At 44.4% G+C, this 18,536-nt stretch overlaps 2 protein-coding genes across 2 annotated transcripts in view; both read left to right on the forward strand.

Annotated features, from left to right (window-relative positions):
* CELF1 (CUGBP Elav-like family member 1) overlaps positions 1-1,502 on the forward strand; it is a 58,677-nt gene extending 57,175 nt beyond the window's left edge. Inside the window, exon 14 of the mRNA XM_084849188.1 lies at positions 1,443-1,502. The gene's annotated coding sequence lies outside the window, so the exon portion shown is untranslated. The remainder of the gene's footprint in view (positions 1-1,442) is intronic.
* RAPSN (receptor associated protein of the synapse) lies at positions 1,442-18,471 on the forward strand. The gene is made up of 9 exons (XM_084849290.1): positions 1,442-1,522; positions 3,326-3,549; positions 5,845-6,183; positions 8,266-8,424; positions 9,771-9,869; positions 9,978-10,100; positions 11,989-12,042; positions 14,256-14,455; positions 17,353-18,471. Exons 2-9 carry the CDS (start codon positions 3,334-3,336, stop codon positions 17,423-17,425), a joined length of 1,263 nt encoding a protein of 420 aa, XP_084705416.1. The 5' UTR covers positions 1,442-1,522; positions 3,326-3,333; the 3' UTR covers positions 17,426-18,471.
* Positions 18,472-18,536: the final 65 nt, after the last annotated feature.

Below are 18,536 nucleotides of genomic sequence, written 5' to 3' on the forward strand. Positions count from 1 at the left end.
GTGGCTAGACGGCCATAGGATATGCTGTTCTCTGGGAACCGACCTCAGAGCCCACGCTCCAAGGTCAGTTCCCGGAAAACTGACTTCCCCCCATGTCCGCGCTTCCTCAGAGGCAGTGCGGAGAAGCCCCATTCTCTGCGCTCGGAAGAGGAGCGTGGGGTGTCTGAAAAGGGGCGGGGCTGGGGACTTTCCAGGGCGGGGAGAGCGGAACTGCGTATATGACACATCCTATGTGTCATACAGCAGCCTCCTCTCCCACTTGACACCCCAGCAGCTAGACGGCCAAAAACGGCTGTCTAGCAGAAAAAGCAGGGCAGGAGAGGCGCGGAGGGAATGATTCCCCCCCCCCCCGTGCTTCTCCTCGGAGGCGGCCACCTATCTAGATAGGATTGCGTCCTTACTGTATTTAGAAGGGTTTGTAATCTGCCCAGGAGTCCTTTGGAACCAAAAGGTGGGATAAGAAATGACACAAAGCATGCAGAGGTATAAACATTTTCACAAACCCTGGATGTCAGCTAGATTTTGTAAGAACTGAAATTGGGAGCACCTTTTGACTCACTGATTCCTAACTACCACAAATCAGTTGGTCATCATTTGGCATATTTTTGATACCGTCTGTGTGCTTCTCACAGCTTCAGTCCTCCCATATATAACCCAAAATAATAGTGATCTACCGTACAGGTTTGGGGTCACAATCCCTGGTGATCCTCTGGGGTCACTATAAAAATGGAAAGCCTATTTTGTAAATTTGAAGGTGCTATATAAAAAAATATTGGCATCCACAGCAGTGCTCATTATAGCTTTCTTCCTTTCACTGCTCAATTCCTTCTATCCCCTATAAGAACATAAGAAGAGCCATGCTGGATCAGACCAAGGGTCCTTCTAGTCCATCATTCTGTTCACCCAGTGGCCAACCAGTTGTCAGCCAGGAATCCACAAGCAGGGCATGAGTGCAACAGCACCTTCTCACCCATGTTCCCCAGCAACTGGTGTACATAGGCTCACTGCCTCTGGTACTGGGGGTATCACATAGCCCTCAAGACTAGTAGCCATTGATAGCCTTTTTCTCCAGAAATTCGTCTAACCTTTTAAAGCCGTACAAATTGGTGGCCCTCACTACATCCTGTGGTAGCGAATTCCATAGTTTAACTATGTGCCGTGTGAAGAAGTATTTCCTTTTATCTGTCCTGAATCTCCCACCAGTCAGCTTCATGGGATGACTGCGGGTTCTAGTATTTTGAGAGAGGGAGAAAAATGTCCCCCTGTCCACATTCTCTTGGGAGCACCTTTTGACTTGCTAATTCCTCCTTTAGCATGAATCAGTTGGTAATAATTTGGCATGTTTCCCCTTTTTTCTTTAATTCCCTTCCTCTCTGTCTTCGTGTTTCCCCCATCTTTCTTTGTTGCTTTGTGTAATCCTCTTTTCTCTTTTTCCCTTCTAGTTCCCAAGGAAAACTTAAATAGCAATGAAATGGCCACAGAGCTGTTGCAGCTAGATGTTCACAGTTTTATACACACTGTGGTAAGAGGCTTTGTATGCTCATAGCACCACCTATAGAAAAAGCTGACCTCTGCAGTTCTGTCACTTGAATTGATGCTGTTCTGCTGTGGGGGATGGAGAACATCTTTCTTTCTCCCAGGCTGTAGACCTTATACTATTGTTGCCCCTTGTGAACAGGCTACTAGAACTTTGCTCCCCTACACATGAGAAGCTCATTCCAGCAGATTGCTAGTCAATAACTGAAGAGTATAAAAATGGCAGAATTGTGCTAACAAAAATAGGAGTAACCACAATTAGGGTGGTACCACACATCTCTATTTCTGGCAGGTTTCCTAATTCATTGCTCTTCTAATGGCTTGTTCCCCATTCCATTCCTCATATGCTGGATCTTATCAGCCAACAAAGAGTTTCTAGTACTCTGCCTGGCTTCACCAGATTTAAAGATAGATTGGGAGGGGTCTCTCCAGATGACACCCCGTTTTCCCTCAGGAACAGCAGTACTTTGAGGAGGGGGTCTTCCTGTCAGCTTAGTGAGATTTAGGTTAAAAAGTCAGTTGTATTATCAAATATTCATGTTTACAATTCTGGATACAGAGGTGACCGGGGGGGGGTTTATTTGGGTTTTGCATCGTATTAGGGGATGGCTTGGGATAGTGAGAAGAAATGTGGAAATGCGTTGTGCCAGAGCAATGTAAAATGAGAAGCAGCAATTCACCAGCTGTTCCTGCTGCTCCCAACCCATTGTCACCAAGAGACTGCCGGCTTTCCTCTATCGTTCTCCACACCATTCATAATTTTATTAACCTTTCTCATGGTCTCCCCTTAAGTTGTCTCTCATAACTAAAAGCCCCAGATGTGTTAGCCTTTCCATGTAGGGAAGATACTCCAATCTTTTGATCAGTTGCAATAAATAATATTGCAAATGCAATAAATAAATTTTGTTTGCCCCTTTCCAGCTCTACAACATCCTTTTTGAGATGGGGTGAACAGAATTGTACCTAATATTCCAAATGTGTTTGCATAAAGGTATTACAATATCGGGCTTTTTGTTTATATTTTTCTACCCCTTTCCTAGTGATTCCTTGTCTGGAGTTTGCTGTCGCCACAGCTGATACACACTGAGTTGATGCATTCATTGAACTATCCACCTCAACTCCCAAGATCCTTTCCTGATCGTGATCCAATTAGTGTATACGTGAAAGCGGGGGGGGGGGGGGGGAGAACATGCATCACTTTACACTTCCACTGAACCACATTTGCCAGGAACTGTAGGTTTACTGAACAAAGAAAGGTTTTATTTGCATTGTATTGCGGCAACAGATTATGCCTTCTCTGGTATATTTATAAAAGCAGCATACAGGGAAGGACAATGGCTGGCTCTGGCTTGCTTTCTGACCTTGGGAGTAATCAAGACTGACATTCCTGTGAAGTCATGTGACCAGGAGTGGCAGGCACAGCTGTCACCAATGGAGGGGAGGGGCCATTCCGATTGAATTTCACTCCAACCACTTAGGGTTTTTCTTTCTTTCAATTGCTGTACTTCTTTTTGTATTCCACTTCTTTGTTCATGGATTTGGGTTGTTGTAGAACACTCTGGTACGACGGCAGTCCACTAGATGCTGGCCTAGAATGTTAGGATGGTTGCCCTAACACCTTGGTGGCCGTACTTGCCACCTCCTACTGACATTCCTTCAGCTTGAATCGTCTTGGGGCTACTGGGGCCCTGAACTTCTGAACTATGAAATCCAGCCTCCTCTTTTAGTTCCGACTTCGTTGCGATTTATTTTCATCCAGCCACTCCCTACGTGTTTGCTGTCCTGATAGGTTGGTATATGAAGCTCTCAAGCACAAAGGAGATGGGTCAGGACCAGACAAAGCAGCAGATAGAAAAAGGACTTCAACTTTACCAGTCCAACCAGACAGAAAAGGCCCTTCAAGTCTGGTTGAGGGTTTTGGAAAAGAGCACAGACGCTGCTGGCAGGTTTCGAGTTCTGGGATGTCTCATCACTGCTCACTCAGAGATGGGCAGGTACAAAGATATGCTGAAGGTAAAGCCATCTGATTTGAATGCATGCTCTTTGACACTACACTACACTACACTACAGAGCAGGAAAGGGGTGGACATATGGGGATTCGGACAGCAGTTCCAACAGCCCAATTGCAAATATAGTGTGAGTTTGGATTTCGCTATATGGCTAGTGTGACGTACTGCCAATTGTGTAGGTTCGTAAATTGCCATCCTGAATTTCCACTCGCGGTTTCTAGTCCCTGGAAATTCTTAAGATTGCTCAGCTGCAGTAGTGATTCTTGAGAATGTTATGAGCTAGACATAGCATGTTACCCTGCAGATAGTTCAGTTTTGCAGTGCATTATTTGTGTGTAGAGGGATTTAGTATGATTCAGGTGACATCCTGTGGCTATCCTTGGTTTCAGTGAAACATCAATTGTATGAGTAACAATAGCCATGCACTCCTTCCTTCATTATTGTTATTTACCAGTGTTTATACTGTGATGCCAGTAAGGTACAGATTCCCGAATGGTACATCACCAGGTTTTCCTGTAATACTAGTAATCATATAGCACTTCTCCTAAGCATTCAAAGCACTCTACATCTCTAGTTAAGACAGCATTTAATTATTTGACTTGAATCCAGATTAGAAGCTGACTTCAACTGGTTTGAAAAGGATGTTGTTGCACCTGTTTAAAACTAAGGAGAGACCCTAGGCAAAAGATCCCGATGACAAGCAATGAGAGTTGAAAGGAGGTGTGTCTAGCATGAGATCCCAGGGATCAGCAACCTAGCTGCAATAAATCCTTGTCTTAATAATGATGTGCAGAAGGGAAACAAATATCTGTTGATGAAATGAAGTTACCAGGGTTGCTTTACATAAGACACAATTTCCAACATGGAAGTAAAGAAGCCCGCAGTAAGAAGTTAAAGCAGAGAGGGATCTAGTTTATTTCACAGAAGTAAGTTGTATTTGGGTGTTTTGTCTGCTAAAAGCTCAAAGCAGCAAAATCCACCCTTTCCCACTTGCTTGTTTGTCATACAGGGAAGCCCTCTCCTCCCTTAACATCTATCATTCCCACCCACACAGCTTATACCAGTATCTTGGGCCATTTGCCCATTATCATCTCTAATGTCACTCAAGTAAAAATTAAATAACGAAAAAGTAAATTGGAAAACACCCACCACCACCACCAAAGTGGCCGTCCAAATTACTTTGGGGCAGCTGCAAGGCAGAAAGCCGCAGATTGGGAGGGGTAAGCCAGAGATCTACACTTGGCTATGGTAGTATTTGGGGGGCGGGGGGCACAGCTATTTAATGAAATTACGTAAAGTTCTATGATGCAGTGGATAATGATCCAAAATGAATAACTTAAGGGGCATTTCACTCAACACTAATACTGCTGTCACCCTAGTGGAAAGGGTTGCTTAATTTTTTCCTTAGGAGCAGAAATATGAAAAAAAAGGATACGGGTAGGGAATCTGCAGTCATATTGTCCTGGAAGAGACCAGCGAGTTGTATGGTCACCGTTACAACATTGACAACTTACATTTGGTGGTCTTCCCTGGAGTTCCCTCAAGCAGAAACTTCAAGAGCAACCCTTGGGTTGGAGGAACATGAACATAACCTGCAGCCATCTGAATGGAATATTTGGAGTGCACAGTAATATGGCTAAGGAGTGGGGATTACTTAAGCTGTGTATAGAGGTTGTCCCATTTTTTGTCTCATTCTTTGGCCATTTCAGTAGCTCCTTCCACCTACATTAGAGAAAGCTATCTGCCTCAGTCAAGAAGGTCTTCAGTTTACCCATATCTGCTTAAAACACAACCTCTGGGCTTTCCCCAGACACACACTGGGTGTAGGACATGTATGGGTGGGCAGAAGGTAGATGGGGATTTACTGGTAGATCTTTGGGTGATTTGCAGTCGATCAGCAAAGATGTCTGGCTCCGAATTGTCTAACAGTAACAACTAAAAAGCTTTTTTCTCTGAAGTTAGGATGCTTGAGGGGAAGCAGGAAAAGGTTTTTTGTGTGTGACAAAACATGTGAGCTTCATTCTGGTACTGATCACAATTTCCTGTCGATGAGTACATAAGGGGCATCCTGTTCCTTAATTCTTAGTCACTATTTTGCACCTGACTCCTCAGGGTTCTAGTAAAAAATGAAGTAGATCCCGCAAGCCTGCAGTCTGCCCAGCTCTGATGTAGGATACCTCTGTACTAACTCTTAAGTTTTGTAATACATTGCCCTTATAGTTAGTTCCCTGAATGCATCATAGTAGATTTCCAGCAACAGACTCGATGCTTCTTAAATGTTCTGTTCTCTTGCCGAAAGTTTGCAGTTGTGCAGATTGACACAGCCCGGGAGCTGGAGGACCCTGACTACCTTACAGAGAGCTACCTGAATCTGGCACGGAGCAATGAGAAGCTCTGTGAATTCCAAAAAACCATCTCCTATTGTAAGACCTGTCTGAACATGCAAGGTACCACAGTGAGCCTGCAACTGAATGGCCAGGTCAGCCTCAGCATGGGCAATGCCTACCTTGGCCTCAGTATCTTCCAGAAAGCTCTGGAGTGTTTTGAGAAAGCCCTGCGCTATGCGCACAACAATGATGACAAGATGCTTGAATGTCGTGTCTGTTGCAGCTTAGGAAATTTCTACACCCACCTCAAGGTGAGTGCTGCTCAAGTGGTGATGGGAAGAGTGTGCCAGTCAAAGGTAAGAAAAGATGAGGGGCGCAAGAAAAACTGGAGACACCTGGATGTCTGAAGCCCTGTCCAAACAATGGCTTGGCTTCTTAGTGCACTCTCTGAGGTGAGAGAAGTGTCCCACGGAAAGGCAGATACCATTTTTTCCTTCAGGACACCTCCACAGTGTGTGAGAAGCCAACCATGTAGACTAAACAGATCCCAGCAATCCTTGCCAACAAATAGGGCTAGCAGAATCTGGACACCACTGTCTATTTAGCAAGGCTGGGACTGCTGAAATAGCATTCCTAAAAGAAAGGCCCTCTGATTTAACTCTGACATGGCTGCTATATTGCCACTCTCATACATGGGTATCTCTCTGTAGCAAAATAAATCTGAGACTTCCATGAGCCATCTACAATGGGAAGAACTGAATCTGGGTGTGTCAAGTATTGAAAACGACTGCTTGCTAACCCTTTTTGTTAATGTCTTTTTATCTTCAGACAGTGTACATTGGGACAGTTTTCTCAATGCCTGGAGAGGCATCGGGAATCGCATTACACATCAGTTATATTTGTAATGGATCTCCCAACATAAACCAAAGAAGAAAACAAAATATTCTGATATTTCTATGAATGTGCCTAATCATTTTCACTGTATTATAACTAAGTTGTAACACGATAGCTTGGTCATACACTGTGATTAGTGTCTGTAATCAACTGTCACCTAGAGATTCTGAACAAATGAGTGCAGGACCCATCAATGAAGCAAGGACAGCCTTTTCAATCTGGTTCCTCCAGCTGTGTTGGACTACAGCTCCCATAATCCCCAGCCACCTATACCAGCTGGAAGATTATAGGAGTCGTAGTCCAATACAGCTGGAGGGAACCAGGCTGGGGAAGGGTATCAAATAAGTATAACTGAATAATATCTCAATTGCGTGAATGAATCCCAAGCATAGTACCCATGCTTCCCTGTTTAGGAGAGATGTTTTTCCTAATGCTTTAAATATCTGAAAATGATCCCCATTTCTGGGAAATTCAAGAACATTCCTTTTCTGGGGGATTAGCACCCCCCCCCCCCAGGTATACATTTGGAGCTTTAAAAAATGGATTTTCACTTAAATTGGGGGATTTGTACATCCAGTCTAGGAAAAATGTAAGCTCTTTTTCCAGATTGGTATCCATTGAAGTTAAAATCCACTCACTGCAAAGTCTGGTGAAAGTCTTTAGAAGAATGATGATGTACAGTGGGGGATAGACATAGAGATTTTCCCCATTTCTACCTATAGCTTGAGTTACAAGTCTGCCAAGTTTCATCTTCTAGTTTGTTGTGGAAATGGTGGGACTTATAACAGCTGTTGAGAGAAGTGATAAAAGTGTCCACTGCATACTTCAAGCATTTCTACTCTTCAGCCAAAAAAAAGCTGCTAATAATAATAATAATTTTAAGACTCCCAGGGTAGCTTACAAAGAATAATGAGACTGGCTCTGCCTTCAAGCTTGCAAGCTCAAAGATACAATACAAAAGTCAAAGGGATTGGAAAGAAGGAGGAGTGGGGGGAAGAAAGCTCCAGCAGTAGTTCTTGGTTGCAAAGTTCTTATAGGTGTTCTTTCTGTCATGAAGGAGTGAAACAAGCTACCTGTAGCTTCTCCTTCTCTGGCCAATGTATGGGGCCAGGATGGCCTCATCCTTGCTGTTATGGTCTACTTGGGAGACATGGACTGCAGCCTCCCACTGGCCCTTGGTCCTTTGGTCAATGGATGTGACCAGGGGATGCAGTCCCAGGGCAACTGTCAGCTGGAGCTGAGCATTCTTTCTAGCAGGGAAAGATGACACAAGTTCCCTGCAGCTTCTGCTCATGCGGCTGATGTATGGAGTCAGGTTGGTCTCCTTGTCATGATATTCGCAGCACCATATGACCAGGGCAGATTTAGGAGCTTCCACTAAAAGAGCCCAGGTTTCAAACTGCTTGCAAAACAAGCTATAGGTGCTCTCATGTTTACCTTGACAAGCTTTTTCCTGCTCGGCAAGTAGCCTCACTGTCTTGGTGTCCCATCTTTTCAAGGACTATGAGAAAGCTCTGTTCTTCCCATGCAAGGCAGCTGAACTGGTGAACGATTATGGAAAGGGCTGGAGTCTAAAGTACCGTGCGATGAGCCAGTTCTACATGGCTGTGGCCTATCGGAAGCTGGGGCACTTGGCAGATGCTATGGAGTGCTGTGAGGTACAAGGTGGTAGTGAGGCACTGAAAACAGAAGAGGTTATGTCTCTGCATAGCAGCAGGGGTGGGGGCGGCTGTTGCTCAGGTGTAGAACACTGGCTTCGCACGGAGACGGTTCCAGGTTCAGTCCCTGACATTTTCCAGTTAAAAGGATCAGATAGCAGGTGTTGAGCAAGACCCGTCTCTGCCTGGGACCCTGGAGAGCCACTACCAGTCACAGTAGACCATACTGGGCTAAAAGGACAAATAGTCTGACCTGGTACAAGGCAACTTCCTGTGTGAAGAGAGGCTGCTGAGAAAAGAGCGCAACATCCATCCTGTATCTCACATACTCTTGTGGCCGCTTACTCCCAGCAGATCTGTTGAGATAATTCAGGGAGTGAAGGATTCTCCCTTCAGGGCAGGGTAGGAGCAAGGACAGTACAACTTTCTTTCAGGTGGATGTACAAGGTAGGAGTAGGAAATCTTTAGGGACCCGTGGGCACATTTGGCAATTTGAGAAACTATCCTGGGTACCACCACAAAATGGGCATGCTGCAGATGAAAGCCTCAGCCTGTAGCCACCAGCCAGTTTCATTTCCTAAGACTGTCTCTGAGCCCCACATCTGGCCCAGAGACATTCGTGGGAAAAGAAGATGGGAGCAGCTAGTAGGAATGGGTGAATCCCTTAACGTCCGGTCCGGGAGGGGGCCACTGCAGATTTCCCCAGAGCGCTGGTGTGTCTGTCATAGTTCATGGGGTGGCTCTCCAGCTGTCTAAAAGGTGTGACCAGCTAATGACAGTAGCCATTAGCCTATTACGCCAAAATTGTGTAGTTTACAGCATTTGTAGCCATAAAACATTTCCTTCTATATAAACGACAGCTTTCTATGCCACAATTTATGTAGAAGGAAGTGCAAACAGCCACAAATGCCATAAACTACGCAATTGATGGCAGTAATTTTCCTGCAGGAGGCTAATGGCAGCCACCTTTTATCACACCTTTTAGACAACCGGAGAGCCGTCCCACAAACTATGGCAGATGCGCCAGGTGAGGGGGTGCCGGTCCTCTGCAGATTCTGGAGGTCGGATTCTTGGGAATCCAGCCTCATTGGAGTCCGTGGTGGATTTCTCCAGCATCCCTAGCAGCTAGAGGCCTTCACTTTCCTTTGAAGCTATCCCAGCCTACAGTAAGAAACTTACTTAAGAATAACAATAAAAAGTGGGAGGAGCTGGGCACATGGTGAGCACTAAGAAAGGTGTCTGATGGTGCAGTGGGGCCTGCAGGCATCACATTGCCTATCCCTGCTTAACAGCCCCTGGGATTTTTAGGAAAAGCTTGAATCCTGACTTCATTTGTTCCTTGCTAGGAGTCGATGAAGATTGCTCTTCAGCATGGAGATCGCCCTTTGCAGGCACAGTGCCTGCTCTGCTTTGCTGATATTCACCGCAGCCGTGCAGATGTACAGGTAGGAAGCATGACCTCATCCTATGAAGTGGGATGTGGAGGGCGAGAGCAGTCAGACGGTAGGGTTGTAAGGCTCGGAGGTTGGTTGACAGCCTCTCTTATACCGCAGACGGCTTTCCCCCGCTACGATTCCTCAATGAGCATCATGACAGAGATTGGAAACCGACTGGGACAGATTCAAGTGCTGCTGGGTGTGGCCAAGTGCTGGTTGATGCAGAAGGAATTGGACAAGGTCAGTGATCGGCTGAGCAGAGGAGGTGACTCAATGACACTGGATTCCCTTCCAGTCTCTTCCATTTCAATTCTGCCCTGGAAATCCTAATAACATGGCTGTTGCAGCTACCACATTGAACCTTTTAATAACGTGTGGCTAGCCTGAACCAGCCCAGTGTTCCTGTCCTAGTGGTCTGATTTTAATTGCGCAGGATGCATGAAAGGGAAAACACCCTGAGACACCGATGTAATGAAAGGGGAACAGTTGGGGGAAGAAAAGTCCTTACATTTCCTCATCAAGTGATCCGTTCGTTTCCTGAAGATGTCATGCCATTTTATTTGTCTAAATACATTTGACACAAATCGTCATGATACTGCTTTATTTCTACAGTTCTGTGTTCATTTTACAGAAATGAACAAAGATACTTAGTTACTGTCATGGGGCAGGGGAAAATGACAAACAACATAGGGCTAATCAGGAGATATCAGTAGACATTAAGATGACCTGTTCCAATAAAATGCACAACAGGTTTATTTCAGGTTTAGTGTGCCTGAAAAGGGGCAGGATGAAAAGGCAGAACCAGTACCTTCCTGTTCAGTTCCATTCACCAAAAGCATGACTCAGGCTGTACTTTTCCCATAGGGAAGGTGCTCCTGCCCTTTGATCTTTTTGCCTTTTTCTGCACCTTTTCCAACTCTGATACTGATTTTCAGGTGAGCCAAACAGAACTGCTCGCAGCATTCCAAATGTGGTCACACCATAGATTACAATACGTTTTCTCTGTTCCATTCCTAACAATCCCAAGTATGGAATTAGATTTTTTCACTGCTGCCACACACTGAGTTAACCTTTTCATTGAGCTATTGACGGGCTTTGCATTCGCTTTGGGCGAGGCCTGAATCTGAGGTGAAGCAGCTTGCTTCAAAGATATTCAGACTGTTTTGGACCTGACACAACTCAGATCTTAAGCAGACTGAGGTGAAGCAGGCTGGTCCAGAGGCTTCAAAACATTGGAAGGGTGTCTTTATTTATTTTTCCTGCCCAATTTGATACATTTTTGTACCTCCCCAAGCTGTCCATAAATGGAAAACACCAGGTGGGGAGAGGGGTACTTCTGTGAGTGATAGCTCTTGTTTTCAGTCACGGAATGACTTTTTTGTCTGGCTCTCCTTTTATTTCCAATCAGTGTGCTTTTGGGAGAGACTTAGAAAGACTATAACTTTGTTTCAGATTGAGCAGAAAACAAAATAGTAATTTTTCAAAAGCCTCAAATAGTGTTTTCTATTCATAACGCCCTAACCCTTGCACCTCTCCTTCTGAAATATTGCAGAGAATTTACCTAGAGGCATCTCTACCTTGTACATCATGTTCATGCAAATTGTCCATAAAACAACAAGGAAAGGGTATTTTGCCTTTTTAAAAAAGAAAAAAAAATCCCTCTGATTTTAACCTACCACAAAATACCCTGGACCTATTTGTTTGAATTTGTAAGGATTTACCCTCTCAAAAGGGCTTACTGTTCCTGCAAATACCCAGATTAGCCCCCCAAAATAGAAGCATTTGTTGATTTTTCCTCTGATAGTTAATGAAGAAGACATTGGAGGTTTCAGAAAATAAACCAAGGCACGGCTGCACTTCAGATCCAAGCCAAAGCACAATGTCAGACTCCAAGCTGAAGTGGCACCTTATCCAAGCCAAAAAGGCGGTGAAGATTTTCTCTGTGCATAGCCCTACTATCCACCATGAGCACACACACAAATCTGTAGAAGGATAAGAATTTCGGGCTACAACAATGGCCTTTTCACCTGATGCATGCGTTGACGTGCAAGACGAAAGCATTGGTCTTTATATATCTTTCTCAGTAATATGCAGTGCTAGGCTATGGAATTTGCTTCATTTTCCACAGGCACTAGAAAGCATTGAGAAGGCTCATGAGTTGGCGGAGGGACTAGGCAACAAGGTAAGTCTTCTCGTGGGCTGGCACAAGACATCCTGCTGCTTGGGCTACCAACCCCTCTCTCCCCTTGCCCCAGTGGCAGCGGTGGTGTGCTGCAGCCCTTTCCCTCAATACCTCTCTGTGAGGGGTCCTTCCTCAGAGTGAGGCATTGGCAGAGACGTGGCCCTAGAGACTGCCTGTGTTGTGGCAGCACAGGCAATCTCTAAGGCCACTTTCCTGTCTGCCTTGCTCTGAGGAAGGACCCTTCACAGCAAGGCATTTCGGCTGGGCTCTCTGGAGAGCCGCAGTGGTCACTCTTTCTTCTGACTGGCCATTAGGGCTTCCCAGAGAGACTCCTCACCCGATTCTGTGCTCTGAGGGGTCCATAAAGCAAGGCACCAGGGGAGGGGTGCTCCAGAGAGCTGTGTCAGCCACTCGGAGCGTGGCCAGCACAGCATCCTGGAGCACCGGGCAGAGCACGCAGTTCTGATGGTGGCAGCCCAGGGCACATGGGTTCCACCACTTGGTCCTCATCACCCATTTCCTTTCTGTACCAGTTATGGAGCCTCTCTTCTATTCATTACAAGTGCTTGTATCCTATCTTTCCATCTGACAACAGGCCTCTAAGGCAGCTAAGAAGTAAAAAAATTAACGTAAGATTCTTTTAAAATGTCGTGGTGGCTTATGAAGGCTCACCTGAGCAGCTAGAGAGTCTGCAGTCTGCAGCTCCTGGCTCTTCCCAATGGTGGGGGGCCTAACAGGTTCTGTAGGAAGGCGAAGGAAAGAGCTAAGGCTCCCGAGGCCTTAGCTCTTGCTCGTATTAGCAGTCTAAAGTTTTTCTCCACTAGTCTGATCCTTGATTAGGGCTTGTAGGGTGCAACAGTACAGAAGTCTGGGATTTGAATTGTTCCCGAAGGTTTAATTTGGGCATTAGCAGGTGGAAGCAATGTGCACCAGATGAGGAAATTGTTGAGGACTGCTACAGCATCCCAATATTCTGTAGGATGGAGCACAGTAGCTTAGGAAAAGGGGGCCAATAGATGGCCAAAGAAAAGGCACCACTGAGTTGTGAGCTGAAGTCCCAGAAGAAATAAGTATACTAGTTCAGCAACTAGCCAAGTCTTTAAATCATGTTTTCTGGAGCATAAGGCAGAGTTGTGTAATGTCGGAAAGCAGATAAAGATTGGTCATGGTAGTTCAGCAAATGCTTTGCTAAGAAAGCAAATCTTGACAAGGATCTATATATATATTCATTAATAGATTTATGCTGGTTCAACACTCAAGTCCTTTCACCAGGGAGCCCTAGCAACAATAGCTCCATGAGGAGGCAAGACTAGAAATCTCTAAAAGAATCCGCAGCACCCCACCAAAGTAAATTCCCTGGATAACGCTTCACTCACCGGCCAGCTGCGCTTTGCCTGTGTGGGGAAGCCAAAGTCTGAGTGAAGCCGGCTCCCTGGCCAAAAGGCTGGCTGGAAGAGTTCCAGCTGGTGCTTTGACCAGGGACCCAATGATGTCAGCGATTGGAGGCCCATCCCTAAAATCACCAGCAGGAACCCACCCCCTGAGGTCATCTGGCCCATGGGGAAATCAGTGGGGGTGGGGGTCCTCTTGGGGAAATCTGACCCCTGGATCAAATATGGTTCCCCACTCTGGCCATAGACAATTAAAGTGGTATAAACCCAGTACACGTTGATAGTATAGATACAACCTTAGGGAGGAGGGAGCTATCTTGATGAACAGAAAGAGAAGGAAAGAGCTATTGCCCTGTTTTTTTTCAACTTTCAGGAAAATGGGGTTATCCTAGTAGTTGCTACATTGAGAAGCCAACATGGCTTTCTCCAGTTTAGGACAAATGGCAATTGTAAATACTGAGCCTGAGAGGAGAGGAATTTTTACCACGATTTTCACTTCACAAGGTGACGGTCTTGGACCATACCATGCAGCATGATGTGCCTGGTCATGAGAGCTACACACTCTTCAGCTATAATAGGACTTCTTAAAAAGCTGGGAGAAATCCGGTGACAGGAGACTAACATGGCTGACAGTCGTTAAGTTTTTGCTTAAATAGAGGTAGCAGGGAGAAGCAGAAGGAGACAAAACAAGGATGAAAAGTGTCAAAAGGCTTAGAAAAGAGAATATTCTTGGTGATCACAAATTCAGATGGCTGGATCTGGGAAGTCCTGTGTCATTTATTTTCCTGTGACATTTTTTCTCCCTCTTCCCTTTCCATACAGCTTGGTCTGCTGAAGATTCACTGCCTGTGTGAAGGGATCTATCGCACAAAGGGGCAGCAGCAGGAACTTCGCAACCATGTGGTGAAGTTTCACGAATGTGTTGAAGAAATGGAGCTTTACTGTGGCATGTGTGGCGAATCTATTGGCAACAAGAACCACCAGCTCCAGGCATTGCCCTGCTCACATGTCTTCCACTTAAAGTAAGGAGCCAAAGGGATGGGTCTGACTGTAGCCAAAGGGATGGGTCTGACAAAATGATGCATCAGGATTTCTTTTAGGGTTTAATATGCAGGGTTATCACATTGAAAAATAAGTAAACATTAATCCCCTTGTAGAAGATCCCACTGATACCTGGCACCTCCCTCAATCTGCTAATTTTTGGATGTGGTAAGAAAATTCCATGTAAGAGACTGGTTTAGATCCAGATGAAGTTCATTAAGGAGGGGCCATAGCTCAGTGGCAGAATGAATGCTTTGTATGCAGAAGGTCCCACTTTCTGTCCCTGGCATCTCCTGGTAGGGCTGGAAAAGCTCTTGCCTGAATCCCTGGAGAGCCACTGCCAGTCTGTGTTGACAATACTGGGCTAGATGGACCAGTGGTCTGACACGGTATGAAGCAGTTTCCCATGTTCATAGCTTAGGTCCCATTGAAATCAGTGAGACAAGTTATTCTCAAGTCTCACTGAAATCAGTGGGAACTAAATTTGAATAACTTAGGATGCAATCCTATGCTTAGACAGAAAAAAGTCCTACAACTCCCAACAGTCCCCAGCCAACCATGGCTTTTTTCTGTCTAAATTTGCATAGGATTGTACCTTTGAGCTGCAATCCTATACACATTTACATGGAAATAAACCCCATTGAACTCAGTAGGATGGACATCTGAATAGACTTGCATAGAATTGTGTTGCATCTCTGGATCCAACCTACAGAGTTTGTTCTCATGTTTACATTTTGAAATTATAACTGCTTTGGTTTCCTTGACAAAAAGTGAGACAAAATTAAAAAATACAGACATACCACTCGGCAAGAGACTGAAAAATTTGACCCTGTAGTATTAAATAGTCATGTACAACTTGATTAGTCCTAAAAGCCAATTTCAAAATGAATCTCACCTATTTGAGGCATACTTAATTTTCAGACAGTTAGCATTATTTGCCTTAAATTTATATAAGTATAGGTGTACAATTTGACAAAAAGTGAGTACAATACTACTCCATTAAAGTCAGCAGAATTTTTAACATTGATTTTAGTCCTGGGTACCAAACCGTGGTTTGTAGGTCATGTAGCATTTGTCCCATGAAGGCAACTGATGCAGTTCCACATACTCTTTCTATAAATATTTATTTTTACTTATTTTTTACATAAGGCTCCCAGAGTTCTCCATCCAGGGACAGAATGCTTGCTTTGTTTCAGCAAAGTTGCAGCATTGGGTGGTCCTAGGCTATTCACCTCCAGTGCCACATAAACAACTAATGTACCAATGGGAACTGCTGACTTTTGACGTTTGTGTGACTGCAATTTTTCAGTTCTTCTCACCTCGCTATGACAAGACTTGTATAGCACTTCTGAATATCTGGAGAGTGCTACTCTCCCCACAGAGAGCTGTGGAGAAATGATTAGTGCCAACTTTCTCTCCTTTTCAGCACCAAATTAAAATAATTCTTTTTGCTCAAGCATTTTAATATTTTACCTTTTTTTTTTTTTACTGAATGTATGTGTTTTTTGTTTAGCTTGCTGGTTGAAGATGGATGGACACATGGATAGGGAAAATATTTTTCATGTAAGAAGGCATGAGTATAACTTCTGAACAAGAACCACTGTCAATCACAAATGAAGCCATACCACATGGTATGAGATCTTAAAACCATGCATTTTTTAGAGGAACATCCCTTCATTCAGTGCCCAAAACCAAAACTAAAACAAATACATCAAAACTTTTAAAACATCTGGAGAAACCACTTGATCTTGACTGCATGCAATTTCTCCCCAAAAAACACAATTCAGACTATCAAAAACCAAACCACTTCTTCCCCTAAAACTGAAAAGATTATTTTAGGGCTAAACTGCACATTGTACTGTAAAAATTCATCTATCAGATCAGTCTTATGCATGTCTACTCAGATATAAATCCGCTTGAGTTCAGTGAGCCCTTGCTCCCAGGTAATTGTGTATAGGATTATAGGAACCTAGGAAGCTGCCTTATACTGACTTCAGACCATTGGTCAATCTAGTACAGTATTTTTGCCATACACTGGCAGTGAACTTCAAGCAGGATTGTTTGCTAGACCTACTTGGAGATGCTGGGGACTGAACCTGGGACCTTCTGCCTGCAAAGCAGGGGCTCTACCCCTGAGCTACAGCTTCTCCTCCTATTGCAGCCTTGGAAAAATTGGGGTTGTATCCATCTGTCTGTGCACCAGTGGAATAGACACTGCTGGAGAAATGGATTCCCCCTCCCCCTGCAGCCCCACACCCCAAATCTGCTCTGGATTTGCAGACTTGGGCAGGTGGCCAGAGGGAGGAGAAGGAGGTGGGAAGTCCCATTGCAGGAGTGGAAACCTGTTCGTGCAATGTTGGATGGAACCCTTTCACCCTACCTAATCACTTTTTTAAATATCTGGGAAGCTTAATAAAGCTTAAGAGCTCAAATTGTAGCAGCAATAGTTATACATCATTAAAACATGCCCCAAATGCTAAAACACAGTCGCAGCAGGTGAAATAATATTCACACTGCAGTTTTCCTTCTTGAAGTGATCAGACAGTTGCACAGATGGAACTGCAATTTGTGGGGGGAGAGTTAAATAAATTCCAACTGGTGAATTCAATTTAAGTTTCAAAGTGTATTTATTATTATGTTTTGTTGATCGTTTTAATCATGTGGTGTTTTTAATTATACTGTTCTCTGCATTGTTTCTAATTAGGAACAGAAACCCAGGATATAAATCTCCTTAATAATTACTCACCTATCAGTACAGACAGGCAGTCACAGCAGAAGTATTTATCACATCTTCTCCCTCCATAAGGACTAGCAATTTAAATATGAGCCTTTCTTGGATTCCTGATTAAAGTGTGCTGTACTGTCTTTTCCACTGCAGGTGCCTCCAGACCAGTGGGACACGTGGTTGCCCCAATTGCCGGCGCTCATCAGTTAAACCTGGATTTGTGTGATCTGCTGAATCCATGATTTAAGAAAGCTCATTTGATGTGTCCAAAAAGCAGGCCACTGGAGCATTTCTGGTACACGATATGGACAGGGGGAACCCACTGTGTATAGGCAGAGGATCTCCTGCAGAATGGATTCAACATGTGGGCCTAGATCTCTGCTACCTGATGTTCCACACATCTGAGTTGTAGATGCCTGCCAAGAGTTCTCTGGCATCTCCTTCCTCAAGAGCAGTTAACCACAACCGATATGTCACCTCTGCTCCTTCAAGGGAGTTGCTCAGTGTGGCCTCTCACGACCCCAGTCCTCTCATTCTCGTGTTCTGCTGCTTCTGGTTAGCTTCCACCAGGGCCAATTCTGACACTCACACCCCATACCTTGGTTTTATTCATTCCTCACAAGAGAAACAAAATTATCATGACAATGTGATGCTGTTTTCTTGGTTTGACACAGCACTGTTTTCTTATAGCTATGGAGAGGCAGCAACCCTTTTCTTGATATTGCTGTAAGTTGCTTCCCCTTGACAGTGTGATTTAGACTCTTTCTCATGACGTATATTGGGTGCCTAACAGTAGTTCCCTGCCTGTGCTTTGGAAAATTAATACAGTCTCTATAATATAAAATAGGGTCCTTTGAGCTCACCTAAGAGTATCAGATTCAGGTCTCCTTTGGACCTGTCCTTCAGCAATGTCTCTTGTTTTGTCTGCTTTTGATGTCCAGGTGTATACTTGGGACTCTCCCCAAAGTATTGAATTCCCTTAGCCTGAGATCCATGCCATCTAATCTGGCCTCACAGAACATTCAGTTGCTTCATGGACTGCAAAGGGGTGGGGTGCAGTGCAATGGGGGAATCCTGGGGAAAGATAGCTTGTGTTTTTATTCCTTTGCCATAATATTGTGAAGTTACACAAGCAGAAGCAGTGATCTGTTCGTAATTGTGATGTCAGCAGTATATTTATACTTTCTGTAAACTATTTATACTGGAATCAATAAAGTCGTATCAGCCTATAGATCAATGTCTTCAGATTAACTTGACAAGGCTGTGTGCCCGCAATTCGACAAAAAGAAAATTTATTTATTTATTTCATTTCTATACCGCCCAATAGCCGAAGCTCT

This window comes from Heloderma suspectum, chromosome 1 (assembly GCF_057233095.1).
Source record: "Heloderma suspectum isolate Gila_16-S chromosome 1, 16-S_ref, whole genome shotgun sequence".
Taxonomy (NCBI): domain Eukaryota; kingdom Metazoa; phylum Chordata; class Lepidosauria; order Squamata; family Helodermatidae; genus Heloderma; species Heloderma suspectum.